This window comes from Hemitrygon akajei, chromosome 17, assembly GCF_048418815.1.
Source record: "Hemitrygon akajei chromosome 17, sHemAka1.3, whole genome shotgun sequence".
Taxonomy (NCBI): Eukaryota; Metazoa; Chordata; class Chondrichthyes; order Myliobatiformes; family Dasyatidae; genus Hemitrygon; species Hemitrygon akajei.
Window position 1 is genome coordinate 19,913,525 of NC_133140.1, and position 18,094 is coordinate 19,931,618.

The 18,094-nt window shown below is 40.9% G+C and overlaps 1 protein-coding gene across 3 annotated transcripts in view; it reads right to left on the reverse strand.

Annotated features, from left to right (window-relative positions):
- Nucleotides 1-18,094, reverse strand: part of prmt7 (protein arginine methyltransferase 7) — a 53,888-nt gene that overhangs the window by 17,022 nt on the left and 18,772 nt on the right. For all 3 annotated transcript variants that reach the window (XM_073069759.1, XM_073069760.1, XM_073069762.1), the window contains 5 exons: nucleotides 16,577-16,704; nucleotides 16,106-16,241; nucleotides 13,304-13,387; nucleotides 6,256-6,303; nucleotides 237-326 (listed from right to left, as the gene is read on the reverse strand). In XM_073069759.1, the coding sequence (XP_072925860.1) occupies nucleotides 237-326; nucleotides 6,256-6,303; nucleotides 13,304-13,387; nucleotides 16,106-16,241; nucleotides 16,577-16,704 (486 nt within the window). The remainder of the gene's footprint in view (nucleotides 1-236; nucleotides 327-6,255; nucleotides 6,304-13,303; nucleotides 13,388-16,105; nucleotides 16,242-16,576; nucleotides 16,705-18,094) is intronic.

Consider the following 18,094-nt stretch of genomic DNA (forward strand, 5'->3'; position numbering starts at 1 on the left):
GTGTCCATTTTAACTAGGATTTGTAGTGCAATATTAATTGTAGAATCAGTGAGCAACTTAGCCTGAGAAAAATGCACAGGAGTGCACCAAACAAGGCTCATATAAAGTTTCAACTGCACAAAGCCATGGTATTTTAGGAACATGGACAATTTTATCCGACAGGCTACAAAAACAGGATAAGAGGCTTTACCCAAACGATCCACATTTACCGCATCCTTTCCTCAGCACAAACTCACCTGGTTATTATCCAGGTCCTCAGATGTTATCTGCTCTGGGCTCTTCTCTGAAATCAACACCTTCCCGGTCAGTCCATTAGCAGCTAGAATCTGAGAATCATACAAATAAAAAGTTTAGAGGCATGATCCTGGTGACATCTCATGTATAGATAAAACCTGTTCCACTTGTACTGTTGTACATTAAAATATTCCCAGGATATTCAGAACATTCCCAAGATCTTTGGAATGTCAAAACATATGGATGATTTTTTGGAAATTCAGATACTGATTTATCAAAGTCACAAGTAAATTTGTTATCAAAGTATGTAGATGCCACCATACACAAACCTGAGATCCATTTTCCTGCAGGCATTTACAAGAAAGTAAAGAAATACAATAGAATTTATGAAAAACTATACATAAACAAAAACTGACAACCAATGTGCAAGAAAGTAATATTACAGAGGTATTGTTATTGATTATTTGAGATGCAGATAATACTGGAAAGATCTGTACTTATTGCTCATCCTTTACTGCCTTTGATATAATGGTGGTGAGCCGGCTTCTTGGCACCCACAGTCCTTCCAGTGAAGTTAATGGCCACAATATTGTTGGATAGGAATTCTAGGCTGTAACCCAGCAATGAAGGAAATGCAGTATATTTCCAAGGCAAGATGTTGTGCAGCTTGGAGAGAAACATGCAGCTCATGGTGTTCCCACGTGCCCGCTGTCCTTGTTTTTCTTGATGCAGCAAAGGTGTGGATTTTGGAGTTTCTGGATTAACCTAGTGCAGTGCCTTTTGTAAACTGCACACAGTGCAGCCATTGGGGACAGGAGATGGAAGGAATAGAGGTTTGTGATGGAACAGCAGCATTCCAATCTCCTGGCCTTTTTAACCTAGATGTGTCAAATTTATTGTGTTATTGTTGGAACTTAGCAATCTTCCAGGCTAGTTGAGAGAATCACACCTACAGTGGTGCTAGGAAATTTGTGAACTCTAGAATTTTCTCTATTTCTGCATAACTGTGATCTAGAATGTGATCAGATCTTCACATAATTCCTAAAACTAGATAGAGAACCCAATTAATTAAACAAAGACAAAAAACATTAAACTTGTTCGTTGAAAACACAAAATGCTGGCAGAACTCAGCAGGCCAGACAGCATCTATGGGAGGATGCAGTGACGACGTTTCGGGCCGAAACCCTTCATCAGGGTGTTGTTTGTTTATTTATTGAAAAAAAAGATCCAATATTACATGCATTTGTTGGAAAAAGCAGGTGATCCTTTGCTTTCAGTAACTGGTGTGACCCCCTCGTACAGTAATAACTTCAACCAAGTGTTTCTAGTATCTCCAGCGTTGCCATCTCCAACATGTTCCCGCCACCAAGCCCAAATTCCTCCCCCCACCACCACTTTCTACTTTCCGCAGGGATTGCTCCCTACGCAACTCCCTTGTCCACAAGTCCCTCCCCACTGATCTCCTGACATTTACCCTCGCAAGCGGAACAAGTGCAACACCTGCCCCTACACCTCCTCCCTCACGACCATTCTGGGCCCCAACAGTCCTTCCAGGTGAGGCAGCACTTCACCTGTGAGTCTGTTGGGGTCATATACTGTGGTGCTACTGCTGCGGCCTCCTGTATCAGTGAGACCTGACACAGGTTGGGAGCCCACTTCGCCGAGCAACTACGCTCCGTCTGCCAGAAGAAGCAAGATCTCCCAGTGGCCACCCACTTTAAAATCACTTCCCATTCCGATATGTCTGTCCATGGCCATCTCTACTCTCACAATGAAGCCACATTCAAGTTGGAGGAACAACACCTCATATTCCGTCTGAATAGCCTTCAAAATGATGGCATGAACATCAATTTCTTGAACTTTCTGTAATTCCCCGCTTCGCCATTCCCTATCCCCTTTTCCCTCTCTCACCTTATCTCTATGCCTGTCCATCACCTCCTTCTGGTGCACTTCCCCCTTTTTCTTTTTTCCATGGTCTTCTGTTCTCTCCTATCAGACTCTCCCTTCTCCAACCGTTATGTCTTTCACCAATCAACTTCCCAGCTCTTTACTTCCCCCTCCTGCTCCCGCTTTCGCCTATCACCTTGTGTTTGTTTGTTTCTCCCTCCCCTCCCTCACCTTTTAAATCTACTCCTCATCACTTTTTTTCTCTAGACCTGCTGAAGGGTTGTGGCCCGAAACGTCGACTGTACTCTTTTCCATAGAAGCTGCCTGGCCTGCTGAGCTCCTCCGGCATTTTGTATGTGTTGTTTCCGGTAACTGTTGATCAATCCTGCACATAGGTTTGGAAGAATTTTAGGCCATTCCCCCTTGCGAAACTGCTTCAACTCTGGATGTTGGTGGGCTTCCTTGCATGAACTGTTTGCTTTAGGTCCTTCCACAAAATTTCTACAGGATTAAGGTCAGGACTTTGACTCGGCCATTCCAAAACATCAAATTTCTTCTGCTTTAACCATTTTTTGGTAGACTGACTTGTGCGTTTTGAGTCGTTGTCTTGCTACATGATTCACTTTCTCTTGAGCTTCAGTTCACGGACAGATACCCTGACATTTTTTCTGTAGAATTTACTAGTACAATTCAGAATTCATAGTTCCATCAATAATGGCAAGCCGTCCTGGTCCCAAGGCAGCACAGCAGGCCCAAACCATGACACTGCCACCACCATGTTTCACAGATAGGATGAGGTTCTTTTGCTGGAATGTAGTGTTAGCTTTTTGCCAAAAATAACACTTCTCACTTAGGCTAATAAGTTCTATTTTGGAGTCATCCGTCCACAGAACATTCTTCCAATAGCCTTCTGGCTTATCCACATGGTCTTTAGCAAACTTTAGACGGGTGGCAGTATTCTTGGAGAGTAGTGGCTTTCTCCTTACAATCCTGCCATGCACACTGTTGTTCAGTGTTTCCCTGAAGGTAGACTCATGAACACTGAAATCAGCCAATGCAAGAGAGGCCCGTAGCTCCTTAGATGTTACCCTGGAGTTCTTTGTGACCTCCAGGAATATTACATGTCTTGCTCTTGGAGTGATTTTTGTTGGTCGACCATTCCTGGGGAGAATAACAACAGTACTGAATTTCCTCCTTTGGAAAACCATCTGTTTGACTGTGGAGCCCAAACTTCTTAGAAATGGTTTTGTATACTTTCCCAGCCTGGTTAGCATTAACTTTTTTTCTGAGGTCCTTAGAAATCTCCCTCTAAAACCCTGTGTGATGAAGATCAAACTTTGATAGTGAAGACCCAGCTTATGTTCATTAAATAGGGCAGGGCCTCCCACACTCACCTGATTGTCAACCTATTGATTGAAACCCCTGACTCTAATTTCCCCTTTAAATAAACTGATAATCCTTGAGGTTCACATACTTCTTCCAACAAATACATGTAATATTGGATCATTTTTCTCAATAAATAAATGAATAAGTATAATGTTTTTGTGTTATTTATTTAATTGGTTCTCTTTATCTAGTTTTAGGTATTATGTGAAGATCTGATCACATTTTAGGTCATATTTGTGCAGAATTAGATAAAATTCTAAAGGGTACACAAACCTTCAAGCACCACTGCAATTGCACCCTGTGAATGGTAGAAAGGCCTTGGGATTTGGAAACATAGAAAACCTACAGCACGATACAGGCCCTTCGACCCACAAAGTTATGCCGAACATGTCCCTACCTTAGAAATTACTAGGCTTACCTATAGCCCTGTTTTTATAAGCTCCATGTACCTATCTAAAAATCTCTTAAAAGACCCTATCGTATCCACCTCCACCACCGTTGCCAGCAGCCCATTCCACACACTCACCACTCTGAGTAAAAAACTTACCCCTGATATCTCCTCTGTACCTACTCCCCAGCACCTTAAACCTGTGTCCTCTTGTGGCAACCATTTCAGCCCTGGGAAAAAGCCTCTGACTATCCACACGATCAATGCCTCTCATCATCTCATACACCTCTATCAGGTCACCTCTCATCCTCTGTCGCTCCAAGGCCATTCAATGTCAGGATAGCTGATTAGATTATTATTGGAGACAGTCATTGCATTAGACGTTTGAAACAAATGAGACTACCATAGGTGACAGAAAAATGGAGGGCTATGTAGGAGGGAAGGGTTAGATTGAACAGAGAGTAGGTTAAAAGGTCAGCACAACATTGTGGGCTGAAGGGCCTGTACTGTGCTATAATGTTCTACAAGGCTTGCCACTAATCAGATTTATACAGGTCTCAGTTCACTCAGACAGACTGCTTTACTTGCTGAGGAGTTGTAAGTGGAACTGGAGATTGTGCATTCAGCCACATGCAGCCCAGTTCCAAGATCATGCTGGAACAAAGATCATTGCTCAAGCAACTGAATTTGGTTTGGCCAAGGACACTGGCCAACAGAGGGCTGGGATGATTGACATCCAACAACCACAACAATATCAGGAATCAAAATGACTGAAAAATGGCTTCTGTGATGGAGAGCATCTTAGACTGTCAGCAGTTTTGGCAGAAGCTGGTCAGAAATAGTCATTAATTAATATTTCAACAGTCAAATAAAAAATAGCCAGTTCATTTATTTTAAATTGGTCACTGGAAAACTAATGTTTTACGAGGAGTGTATTGTGCTTATCAAATAATAACATATGCAGCATCACATGCAGCAGGGTAAATGCTAGCTCAACAAACCAACACTTCCAAGAAACAGAATCACATTATCACACTTAACAGGAGTCCGCTACCATAAGGCATCAAACCAAGTCCAACAGCTCCCTACAGAATACTGCAAACCTGCAATTCCTTCAGTTCAATGCATCACATCCCCATTTATCCAAACCAGATACAGGTGGTCCCCATTTTTCAAACGTCCGCTTTACGACAACTTGCTGTTACAAAAGACTTAACATTAGTACCTGTTTTCACTAACCAAAGAGGATTTTCGCTTTTACAAAAAAAAAGACGCCCGTCTTATACTGTACGTGTGTTTACCCCAGAAAGACTACAATGACCGTGAAGCCTTGTGCGGGCAGTTGTTTGCGCATACGTGTACGTGCATAGGCGTGTATGTGCATATGCGTGTACGTGCCAATTTTTTTTCTCCAAATCGATTTTGGCTCACTGTCTTCCCAAGTTTGATAAGTGAAACTACACCATACCTACAATATTTCTACTTTATATAGGGTGTATATTTATCATATCATTCCTGCTTTTACTATATGTTAGTGTTATTTTAGGTTTTATGTGTTATTTGCTTTGATTTGGTAGGTTATTTTTTGGGTCTGGGAATGCTGAAAAATTTTTCCCATATAAATTAATGGTAATTGTTTCTTCGATTTACGACATTTCGGTTTACAAACGGTTTTATAGGAACGCTCTACCTTCGGATTGCAGGGGAGACCTGTATGGAGGCAATCTGCTGCAACAAATTCTGAAGTTTAAATACACTCTACTGCAACTTAAGATTGGGAGTTGTTGGATTGGGGTGTAAAACTGTTATTTTTCTTGTAGTTTAACCTTGTGCATGTTTGTATTTTTATATAATCACCTATAAACATGTAATTGTTCAGCGAGTTTCCTGGTTGCCTCTGTATTTTTCTGAAGACCTCTCGGTCAGTGGTGAGTGTCATATTTTATCTTATTGGTTAACTGTTACCAATGGAATTTCTGTTGTCAATAGTCTGGTATGAGAAGACCACATTACTTTCTCCTTGCCAAGCATCTTCGTCTATCCTCTTCTTTGCTCTTGTAACCCTTAGTAAAACAACGGCAAGCAACAAGCTTTATGCCTTATTCTTGACTTCCAAAGAACGCTTGGATTGCAAAAGCATCAGGATCCAGGGGAACCCAATACCATCCTGTGGCCAAGTCCATCACCTGACTGCACTAAACCGGGGGTCATCAGCTCATTAGTTTCCTGCAGCACACGGTACACCATTCAGCACAGAATCACCTCCACAATGTGACATCCCTTCAAATAAAGATACCCACTAAACAAAATTGCTCCAGCAAGAGACTCCAGTTAGCTTGGCTCCACGAATGCCAACTCACCTTCTGCATTACCCGCCTGGACATGGCAGAAATCTCCAGACTGTACACCTATGAATAAAGGAATAAATAAACAAGTCAGTCCAGTTGTACGTTCAAGAAATTTATTCAAGAATCTAGTAAACTGCGATTCTAAAGATTCTTCAGGAACAGAAGGGCTGGAATGTGTTATGCATTAATCTTTGAAAAGCATTAGGATCCTAGGGTGTATGGAGAGTGGAAGACCAAGGAAGTTATATTGAGCCTGCATAAAACACTGCACAACCAACAACTGAAGCAGTGTGTCTAGCATCACCTGATTTCCTCAAATCTTAGAGAAGATGAAGAAAATATTTTGATATTTCCAGACTCAAGCAATTTCAGCTTTTAGATGGACTGGAAATGCAGGAACAATCCTTTATAGATCAAAGAAAGTTGAGAAAAAGTTTGTTTGAGGTGTACAAGAGCATAATCAATTTATAGTTAGTAACTAGAGGGAAATGGCAGTGACATGAGCAAGTCTGCAGATCCTGGAAATCCAAAGCAATACACACACACACAGACACACACGCAAAATGCTGAAGGAACTCAGCAGGCCAGGCAGTGTCCGTGAGAAAGAGTAAACGACAACATTTCAGGCCAAGAATCTTCATCAAGACAGTGGAAGTGGAATTGACACTGGTTCAGTGAATAAATCACCAGATTAATAGTCCAGATTCTGGACTAACAATCTAAACACTCAAATTCAAATACTACCATGGTGATTATGAGTTCAGTTTGAAATTCAAGTAGAGGAAATCTGCTATCCTTAGCAGATTTGATTTGTGACTCCAGACCCATTCTTTAGGGTTAAATGCCTTCCTGCAAAATGGTGGCCCCATTTTCTCAGCATGTGAGAACAGCTGAGAAGATCATAGGGGTCTCCATACCATGCATCATAGAGATTTATCAGGAGCACTATGTATGCAGGGCCCTTAGTATTATTAAGGATCCCACCCATCCATTCAGCATCCTCTTTGACTTTCAACCATCAGGCAGGAGACCACGATGCATAAAAACAAGAATGGGCAGGATGAGAAACAGTTTCTTCCCCCAGACCATTAGGCTTATGAACTCCCAGCCGCATCATATTCAGTGTCATTGGTTAATCTGTTCCGTACCTTACAATATCTAATATTAATGCACTTTATATTGTTATTTATGTGTGATTCATCTGTAGATTTTATCCTTAACTATCACAAGTTATCGTGTGTTTTGTGCATTATGTGTACTGTGCTTTATTCCCTGGCTTGAAGAAACATTGCCTTGTTTCTATATACATTATATGGTTATATATATATATATGTATGTATGTATGTAGTTCAGTGGCAATAAACTTGACTGGACTTCTCAATAGAGATTAGAGATGAGCAATAAATGCTGGTCTTACCAGCAATCCCCAAAATAAATTTTAAAACAGCTGTTCCCATTAGTAAATTATTTATGTATCAGGGGAATACAAGGCAAAACTTCTTATGCAGAGAGTAGTTATAGTTTCAAACGTTGGCCAAAAGGACGACAGAAACCAAAAGCAAAATTTATTAGTAGATTCTGGAGGGAACTGGATGGACACACTGCAGAACTGCAGAAGCACAGGAGGCTTCCGAGGATTAATCTAAACTTCTCCCACCAACTGCTGTCACTTACTTCACTCAAAAAGCATCAATCTTATTCCTACCCAGCTCAAAGTATTTTTCTCATAATACTTTCATTCTAGGTCACTGATCACCGGTCCTTCCAGCAATAAGAACAGTTCAGCCTTTTTAGACAGTTCATGACTTTAAGTATCTCCGCTGATTTCCCCTCAGCTTAACCTATTCCAAGGAGAACAACCTCAGCTTCCCCAGTCTATTCACATACATAAAGTCCCTTGTCCTGGTAAACCTCTTCTGCTGTTTGCATATATTTCTCGAAGTATGTGCCCAAAACAGGGCACATACTTCAGTTGTGGCCAAATATATCTGCTTTAGCACTACATACCTCTATTTACAAAGCCCAGGATCCCTTACCCATTGACTGCTTTCTTGAGCAACGATCTGCTGGAGGAACTTGTCGGGTTGAGCTGGTTCCAGCCTCTGCAGACTCTTGTGCCTCCAACTGACCGCTCCACCTGCCCTGCCACTTTCACATATGCCCCTAGACTGCTCTATTCCTTAGCTCCTTTGAGATTGTTCCCTCTAGATTATATCACCTCACCGACTGTCCTACCGAAATGTAAAACTTTTCAATGCAGAGTTTCAGCAGCCATGTGCGTCCATTCAACTAGCTTGAATGTCACTATACTATGTCATCTTCAAATACGGAAACCTGTCCAAGTTATTAATAAACATTAAGACAAACAGAGGATGTGGTACCATCCCTTGGAGAGCATCAGTACACACTTTCCTCCAAACTATAAAACAACAGTTCACTGCTATTCCCTGTTTCATGTCAGTCAACCAATTTTCTATCCCTGCCATTATAGTCCCAGTTATCCACGGATTTTTGAACTTATTTTTCAAAGAGACACAAACCACATTAACTGTATTTACCTCATCCTCACCAAAGCTCCTAACAAACTCTTACCAAGTTTGTTAAATATAATCTATATATTTATAGATTAATAAATAAATTAATAAATTAATCCTAATTAATCCACATTTGTCCAAATGACCACTAAACTTTTCATCATTATCATTTCTGTTTCCCCATTATTGCAGTAAGATTGACCGCTTGTTTTATTCGTATGTCCTTATTTAAGCAAGGCTATAACATTTGCAATTCTATTGTCCCCAGGCCCCTTACCCGTAGACTAGTGCAATTTCCTGGGATTGCGTCCTAGGAGGCACCCTACCTAGACTAGGTGATTTAAGTGAAACTAGCCCAATATCTACTGCTTATTAGTTTTCAAATGCTTCCCATAACTCAGTTCTATGTTCTTTGGCTGAGATTTCAACAGTTTCTTCTTGCCTGTTCAAGACCAATGAAAAATATTCATTTAGAATTTCGACCATGCCTTTTGTCTCCTTTTTGTGTCTAATCATTTCCACCTCTCATATCTACTTTTGCTTACAAGCCTGTAAAAGATTTGTTTATTGTCTTTTCCCACAATCTTTGCCCTAATTATCTTTTTAACTTCACCTTTGAACTTTCTAGTTAGCCTGTATTATCAACCGAACCTCAACCACATGTCCCTTTCTCTGCTTTAATTCAATCTCCATTGAACTGATCATCCAATGAACATTCGTTATAATTGCCCTACCATTTTCTCTTATGGGAACATACCTAGAATGTGCCACAGCCTCCTGAAAAGCCACACATCACTGAATCAGCTTTGTATGCAGTACTAACCCTTTTGAAAATGGGAATCTTTACCATCCACATCCATTATTACTGTTGTTTAAAACTTACGATCCAAAAATCACTGTTCTGTAAATACAAGTGCCCCCCCCCGCTTTACGAAAGTTCGCTTTACGCCACTTCGCTTTTACAAAAGAGCTACATTAGTACCTGTTTTCGCTAACCAAAAGAAATCAAGGATTTCTGCTTTTACGAAGAAAGGCGCCCGCTTTAAACTTGTTTACCCCGAGAAAGACTACCATGACCATGAAGCCTTGCGCGGGCAGGTGTGTGCGCATGTGTGTACGTGCGCATGCGTGTATGTGCCAATATTTTTCTACAAATCAGTTTTGGCTAAATCTTCCCGATTCTGACAAGTGAAACTACACTGTACATACATTATTTCTACTTTATATAGGCTGTGTATTTATTGTACCATTCCTACTTTTACTATATGTTAGTGTTATTTTAGGTTTTATGTGCCATTTGATATGATTTGGTAGGCTATTTTTTGGGTCTGGAGGATAGCGGGGGAAACCTGTATTCCCACTGACAATTGCATCATTTGGTCTGCTTCATTCCCTGTGCCCAAGCCTCCATGACTAAGGTTTCCTGAACATTCTTCTACAATTCCTCTTTTCATACTGTCCAGCCTGTACCAGCATAGTTCAAATCATACATAATCATTGCTCCATTAATGCTTCACATTTAAAAACAAATCATATTTTTTACATCCTCTGCATCACTGACAAGGCCAGCGTACATTGCCCATCCCTACTTCCTTCTGGAACTGCTACAGTCCTTCTGAAGGTACTCTCCAAATCTGTTGGCTAGGGAGATGCAAGATGTATAGCCAGTGGTAATGAAGGACTAGTGTGGATGGGGAACTTACAGGTGGGGTTGGTCTTATATTTCTCGATTTCCCCACACATTTATTTCATCATAGTTGATGACCTGTATTATCCCATACTTCTGCTGAGGGAAATTGAGGTTGGGTTTGAGAGGATAGGTTTAATCCACTAGAAAACAGCAGAAATCAAATGAATCAAAAGGGTGCATTCTGTGTTGTAGCAAATGTATGATCCCATTACATTTTAGCACAACGATTCAGAATCAGGTATCCTTGTTAATGAGGGTGCAATTTAAGAAGTGGGCATGATTCAGCACTGCGTTACACTGTAAGCAATTGGGTTTCATCAAGGATTAAATTCCACTGCTGATCAGTACAACTTCAACAACAATGCTCGAGCAGATACATTTTGTTACTAGTCCCCAGTGCAGCTGCCTGACTGGAGGATAACCAACAATGGCAGTGAAAAATGTGTGCATAGGACACTCAGCATGATGCAAAAACTGAGCTCAGCAGCAAACTACACATCCCAATATCACACCGATATCTTAGACCAGAAGAGAGAAGAGCAGAATCAGGCCATTCAGCTCATTAAGTCTGCTCCACCATCCCCTCATGACTGATTTATAATCCCTCTCGACCCCATTCTCCTGCCTTCTCCATGTAAACCTTTGACACTGACTAATCAAGAACCTTTAAATATACCCAGTGACTTGACCTTCACAGCTGTCTGTGGCAATGAACTCCACAGATCCAATAGCCTCTAGCTAAACAAATTCCTCCTTATCTCCGTTCTAAATGGATGCTCCTCTACACAGAGGTTAAGCCCTCTGATTCGAAACTCACCCACTATAGGAAACAACCTCTCCACATCCACTCCATCTTGGCCTCTGAATATTCAATAGGTTTCAATGAGTTCCAGCCTCCCTTCATTCTTCTAAACATCAGCAAATACAGGCCCAGAGCCATCAAACAGTCTTCTTATGTTAATTTTTACATTCCCAAAATCATTCTTATGAACCTCCTCTGGACACATTTCAATGCTAGCAAATCTTTTCTTAGATAAGGAGCCCAAAACTGCTCACAATACTCAAAGTGCAGTCTGACCAATGCCTTATAAAGCCTCAGCATTATATTCTTGCTGTTATACTCTAGTCCTCTCGAAATGAATGCTAACATGCCATATGGCTTTCTTATCACCAACTTAATCTACAAGTTAACCTTTAGGGAATCCTGTACAAGTCACCTTGCACCTCTGATTTTATTTTAATTTTCTCCATTTAGAAAGTAAACATACTGTTATGTTGTCCCAAAGTGCATGACCATAACTTTCCTACATTATATTCCATCTGCCACTTCTTTTCCCATTCTCCCAATCTGCTTCAGTCCTCCTGCAGGACCCCTTGCTTCTTCAGCACTTCCTGCCCTTCCACCTGTCTTCATATTGTCTGCAAACTTGGCTACAAAGCCATCAATTCCATCATCCAAATCATTGATATATAACATGAAAAGCAGTCCCAACACTGAGCCCTGCAAGACACCACTAGTCCTTGGCAACCAACTAGAAAAGGCCCCCTTTAGTCCCAAGCTTTGCCTCCTCCCAATCAGCCAATTTCTAATCCACATGAGTATTTTTCTTGTAATACCACGGGCTCTTATCTTGTTACAGCCTCATGTACAGCACCTTGTCAAAGACTTTGTGAAAATCCAAGTAAACAAAATTTGCTAACTCTCCTTTGTCTGTCCTGCTTGTTATTTCCTCATGGAATTCCAACAGATTTGCTTCCAAGAATCCCAAATCCTCAGAGTTAATAATGGAGTCCAACATCTTCCCAACCATTGAAGTCAGGCTAACTGGCCTATAATTTCCTTTCTTTTGGTTGTGGAGTGACATTTGCAATTTCCTGTCCTCCAGAACCATTCCAGAATCTAGTGATTCTTGAAAGATCAGTCTTAATGCCTCCACAATCCCCTCAGCTACCCTTTCAGAACCTTGATAGGCAGTCCTTCTGGTCCCGGTGACTTATCTACCTGCAGACCTTCCAGCTTCCCAAGTACCTTCTCCTTAGTAATACTAACTACACTTACACTAGCACCAGCACTCTCCAATTTCTGGCAAAATACTCTAAGTTGGGACTCAAGAGCTGGGACTTTTCTCTTTGGAGCGTAGAAGAATGAGAGGGGACTTGATAGAGGTCTACAAGATTATGAGAGGCCTAGATAGGGTGGATAGTCAGTACCTGTTTCCCAGGACACCAATAGCAAACACCAGAGGGCATATGTACAAAATTAAGGGAGGGAAGTTTAGGGGAGACATCAGGGGTAATTTTTTTACACAGAGGGTTGTGAGTGCCTGGAATGACTTGCCAGGGATGGTGGTGGAGGCTAAAACATTAGGGGTATTTAAAAGCCTCTTGGCCAGGCACATGGATGAAAGAACAATGGAGGGTTATGGGGTAGTGTGGGTTTAGTATTTTTTTAAGGATTATATGGGTCGGCACAACATGGAGGGCTGAAGGGCCTGTACTGTGCTGTAGTGTTCTATGGTTCTAAGTTCACCCATTTTTTTTGTCCCCAAATACTACCTCTCCAGTAGTCCAATATCCACATTCACCTCATTTTTACTCTTCATAGAGCTGAATACACTTTTGGTATCCTCTTTTATATTACGGCTAGCTAACCTTCATATTTCATCCTTTCTTGCCTTATTGTTTCCTGAATTGCAAAACTAACCCACAATCATGTGGAGAAGGGAGAGGAAAAGCAGCCATTTCCATCTCCCAGGCAAAATCAACCTCAACTCATGCCAAGTGCTCAACCTCCAACCCTGCGATAAAATAACGTTTTATCTTATAATGTTCGTACCTGTGCAACACCCAGAAAATGTGCAAAGATGGAGAGCAGGCTTCCATCACTGACAGTCATGCACACAGCATCTGGACTCAGAACCTGGAGACACAACAAAGTAATTCATAAATCATATGGTCAAAGGATATTCACAGAATGTTTGTGCTGCAAATTTATTCTCAAATACAAAGCCATATGAAATAATAGTCTAGTCCTTTATCCAGTATTTTTCAATTATATCTGATATGTGAGGATGGATTTGCTTTACAGACAGAACTTTGTCTCTTCAAGGACAGAATGAAGTACCAAAAATCTTTCACAACACACAAAATACCAGAGGAAATCATGTCTAATCTAGGCAACATACTGGGAAATCTCCTTTGCACCCTGAATCCCATCCCTGCCCATAATACCAAAGCCATCTGGTTGGATTTACATAAAAAGGTGTATTCTCCTCAATACATGGAACCTTTTTCTAACAAGACACTAAGAAAAATACCTGGAGTTTAGAAGAATGACAAGTGATAACACTGAGTGCACAACACTTGAGAGGAAGCAACCATGTAGGTGCTAACAGACTTGGTCTCCCAGCTGGTGATTCTGAAACTCAGATATTGGAAGAAAGGTTGGCAATTCAGAAATGAGATGAGATTTGGAGATCTTTGAAATTTTCAACATCAAGAGAACAGTGGATTATCAATCATTGAGAACAGTCATGGATGGTCTTCAGGTATAAGATCAGCTACAATTTTATTAGGGAATGGAGCAGGCTCGAGGCTGGCTCCTGCTTTCATTCTCAATGCTCTTTAAAGACCTTAAGATTGGAATTGAAATCAACTATGCTGCGCTGCTGCACGTACACCCACTGCAAAATAAACCAAGACAGTGCAAAATGGTGGTACTGTAATGCAGCACTGTGATTAGCACTGCTGCTTCACAGACCCAAGGTCTTGGGTTCAAAACTGGCTTTAGAAGTTACCTGTGAGCAGTTTACATGTGACAATGTAGGCTTGCACTGGGCTTCTGATTTCTCCCCATCCTAACAACAAGTTAACTAACAACTGTAAATTACCCCTTAATGTAGGTAAGTGGCAAAAAAATTAAATTGTAGGGATCCAGAGAAATAAGTGTAGAGAGGCAGCATTTACCTAATGGACTGAGTGGCCTCCTTCTGCTAAGTACAGGAAGTTCCCTGAATCCCATCACAGCCCATGATTTGCTGGAAGTTACCAATGTCCTGTCAAATATATTGTTTAGCTCATTTAGCATAAAGTGTCTGGGTGTACAAGCAAGCATCTCTAATATACTCATCCTCATACTCCCAGAGATAAATGAGTAAATACGCCGTTGCAGGTTGTCTGCCGGCTATTGAGTGACAAAGGTTTCTATGAAACACGCACTTTAGGAATTGGGAAATGACTTAACACAATTGTTGAAAAATGGTCAAAAGTCTAGTCTATCCTTTCAATTCAAAGAATCATTTTCATTTATTTCTTCAAGGTTTCCCTGTCCAAAACTTTTCTAATTCCTTGACGTTAACATATCAGAGGGTCGGTCCTGGGACCAGCACAAAAAAAGCACGACAACGCCTCTACATTCTTGAATGTTTGCAAAGATTTGGCATGTCAGCATAAACTTTTTGACAAACTTCTATAGATGCATGCCAAGAGTTTCCTAACTGGTTGCATCATGGCCTGGTACGAAAACAGCAAAAGCAGTCCCAGCACTTAATACCCAATGACGACAAAGTTTCCAAGTCAGAATAGTGTGCAAACATAAGTGATGGCGATCCCATTTGCTTGCTGCCGTTGTCCTTCTTGGTGGTAAAGGCTGTAGCTACAGGAGGTATGATTGGAGTGGCTTAAATGAGCAATCAAAGGCTGCAGAAACTGGTGGATACAGCCCAGTCCATTACAGGCAAACCCTTCCCACCAATATGGAACACTGCCACAAGAAAGCAGCATCCATCAAAGACGCCCACTATCCAGGCCATGCTCTCTTCTCGCTACCACCACCGGGTAGGAGGTACAGAAGCCTTAGGTCCCACACCACCAGGTTCAGGAAGTTATTTATCCTACAACCATCAGGCTCCTGAAAAGGCATGGATAACTTCAATCCACCACCACTCTGAACTGATTCTTCGACCTACAGACTCACTTTCAAGAACTCTTTGCAACTCATACTATCAGTATTTTTTTTTGTTATGTGCATAGTTTTGTCTTCTTTTGCACATTGGTTGTTTGTCAGTCTTTGTTTATGTAGTTTTTCATAAATTTTATTGTATTTCTTTTCTTCCACTCTATAAATGCCTGTGAGGACATGAATCTCATGGTAGTATATATTAACATACACACTATGCACTTTGAAAATACATTTACTTTGAACTTTTAACAGACCTCAGCCAGAATTTGTCTTTACAAAACAGCAAATTCCCTTAGCAGACTTCAATCCTTCGACTAGTTTGCTACTATTTATAATCTTAATTTAGGATACATGTTCCTCAGTTTATGTATGTTGCTTTAATTTTGTCTACTTGAACACTTATGCAACATTCAAAACAGAAACCACTTTTGCATTTTGACTCAAAGTAACCTGCTGAATACTCATTTTTAATAAAATGTCTATTTTCTGACAAAGGGTCTCTGACCACAAATTCTGTTTGTCTCTCCAAAGATGCTACCTGACCAGCTAGGTGTTTCCAGCATTTGCTGTTACTTTTTCAGGTTTCTAGTATCTGCTTTTTGTATTTTGATCTTTGTTTACCATGGACAGATTCCAACACTGAACTGCTTCTTTAACAAACTATTTCAAGGCACTCACCATTTTTAGGGCCTTGATATAGGCGTCATTCCTTTGTTGGTCATTTAGCTCTCCAAATCGCTGCCTGTTACACATGAGATGGGCCTGACAGGAGCAGAGGGGACGCTCATTCAGCACTTCAGCTTCATGCTTGTCACTGTGAAGCACAAAAATGGAGCACGTGAACAGATATATCACTTCTCATTTCTTCATTCCTGAGTTTTCTCAATCATGGAACTCTTCCAAGTGAAAGACAAATGAATACATGATTGAAATAATAGGCCAGATACCACAGCAAGCAAATCTAGATAAGGAAGTATGTACACAGTATAATTTGCACACGCAAGGTGCATCCTCAATGACATTAGCACATTAACTACATCGAAGACACAAGTGTATTTAGAGATTGATTCCCTCAGTATCCTTTGTAATTACTGGGATTAGAATCTTCCGAGTGTACTGGTGTACCTGTAATAATTCTTCATTCCTTACCTGCTACGATGTAGTTTATACCACAGAGAGTAGTCATCGCGTACCGCTGAAATACACAGACGTTCCCCTTCCTGGACAGGTAACTCCTGCGGTAGGAAGTATACACACTGCATCCAGTGATCCCGCCACTGATGAGCAAGAAAAATAAAACACCATCAGACCCAGGCGTAAAGTGCAGTCAAGTCAAGCCAAAGAGACTGCATTGCTTAATTGAACTCTGTTTGCAGAAAGTGGGAAACATGAGGGCAACATGGTCAAATTATTTCTCAACCAAAGTGTAATGAGCAATATACTTTATGTTTTCATGAGTCACTTTACATGTAGGTTATAGTTCTGCCATTTAGTATTAAGATGGTTCAACACCTTTATTTACTATGGTGTTAATGAAAAAGAACAGTTTGACCACTTGCTCTTTTCTGTCTTCTCTTCATAATCTCTTTTGCTTAACCTCTCAACTTCACAAACTCAGTTCCAATTCTAACTGCTGCAGGAGATAGTATACAGATACAGACTGAGGAATTGTTAACCGACAGAAAGTAATGGAGTACTGCAGGACAGTATTCGGACCAGATTTTCACAATCTATATCAATGATAAGGACGAGGAGACCCAGGATAATATACTCATATATGCGGATGTTACAAAATTTGATGGCACAACTTGCAAGAGAGGTGCAGATAGGGTTCAAGGCAGATGAAACACAATACGGAAAATGTAAAGTTCTCCACCTTAATGAGGAAAAGGGCAGATTTTTTTTAAATGATGCAAAACCGAATGGTGCTTAGAGGAGTAAATTTGAAAGTAAACATAGAAAGAGAGCAACCACTTAGATTCAGATTGCTTTTTTGTTATACACTCCAAGGTGCAATGAAATTCCTTTCTCAGTGAAGCTCAGAGTAAAGAGTATACACAGTAATAATAGATACGATGAGCAGAATGCTGCCAAGTAAAGGAGTGCAGTCTGAAACAGTGCAAAAATAAACGCTGAAGTAACAATAATGGAATAGCCGAGAGGAGTAGCGCTAAGAGTCTGAGAACATGGCAGTATCCGATGGAAAGGAGTGTGAAAGAGGTGATTGGTTCAGAAGTCTGATAGCAGAGGGAAAGAAGCTGTTCTTAAAATTTGATCATCCATGCTTTGAAGCCTCTGTATCTCCTCCCAGAAGGCAGAAGAGATAAAAGGGATTGCCAGGGTGGCAGGCATCCTATCAAAACCGTTAGCATTCCTGAAAATCGAATGGAAGGAAGGAAGGAAGTGACAAGCCTGCGGTGGAATGGGCTGTGTTACTGCTCTCTGCAGTTTCTGACGGCTAAGAGCAGAGGAGCACCAACTACCAGGATCAGATGCAACCCATCAGTGGAGCTTGAGAGAATCCTCATGGACATGCCAAGTCTTCTCAGATGCCTAAGGAAGCAAATATGCTGATGAAGGCCAAAGATTTTCTTGGATCACTGCATTAGTATGAAGGTCAGGTTGTTAGTGCTGCAGATGCCAAGGAACCTGAAACTGTTGACCATC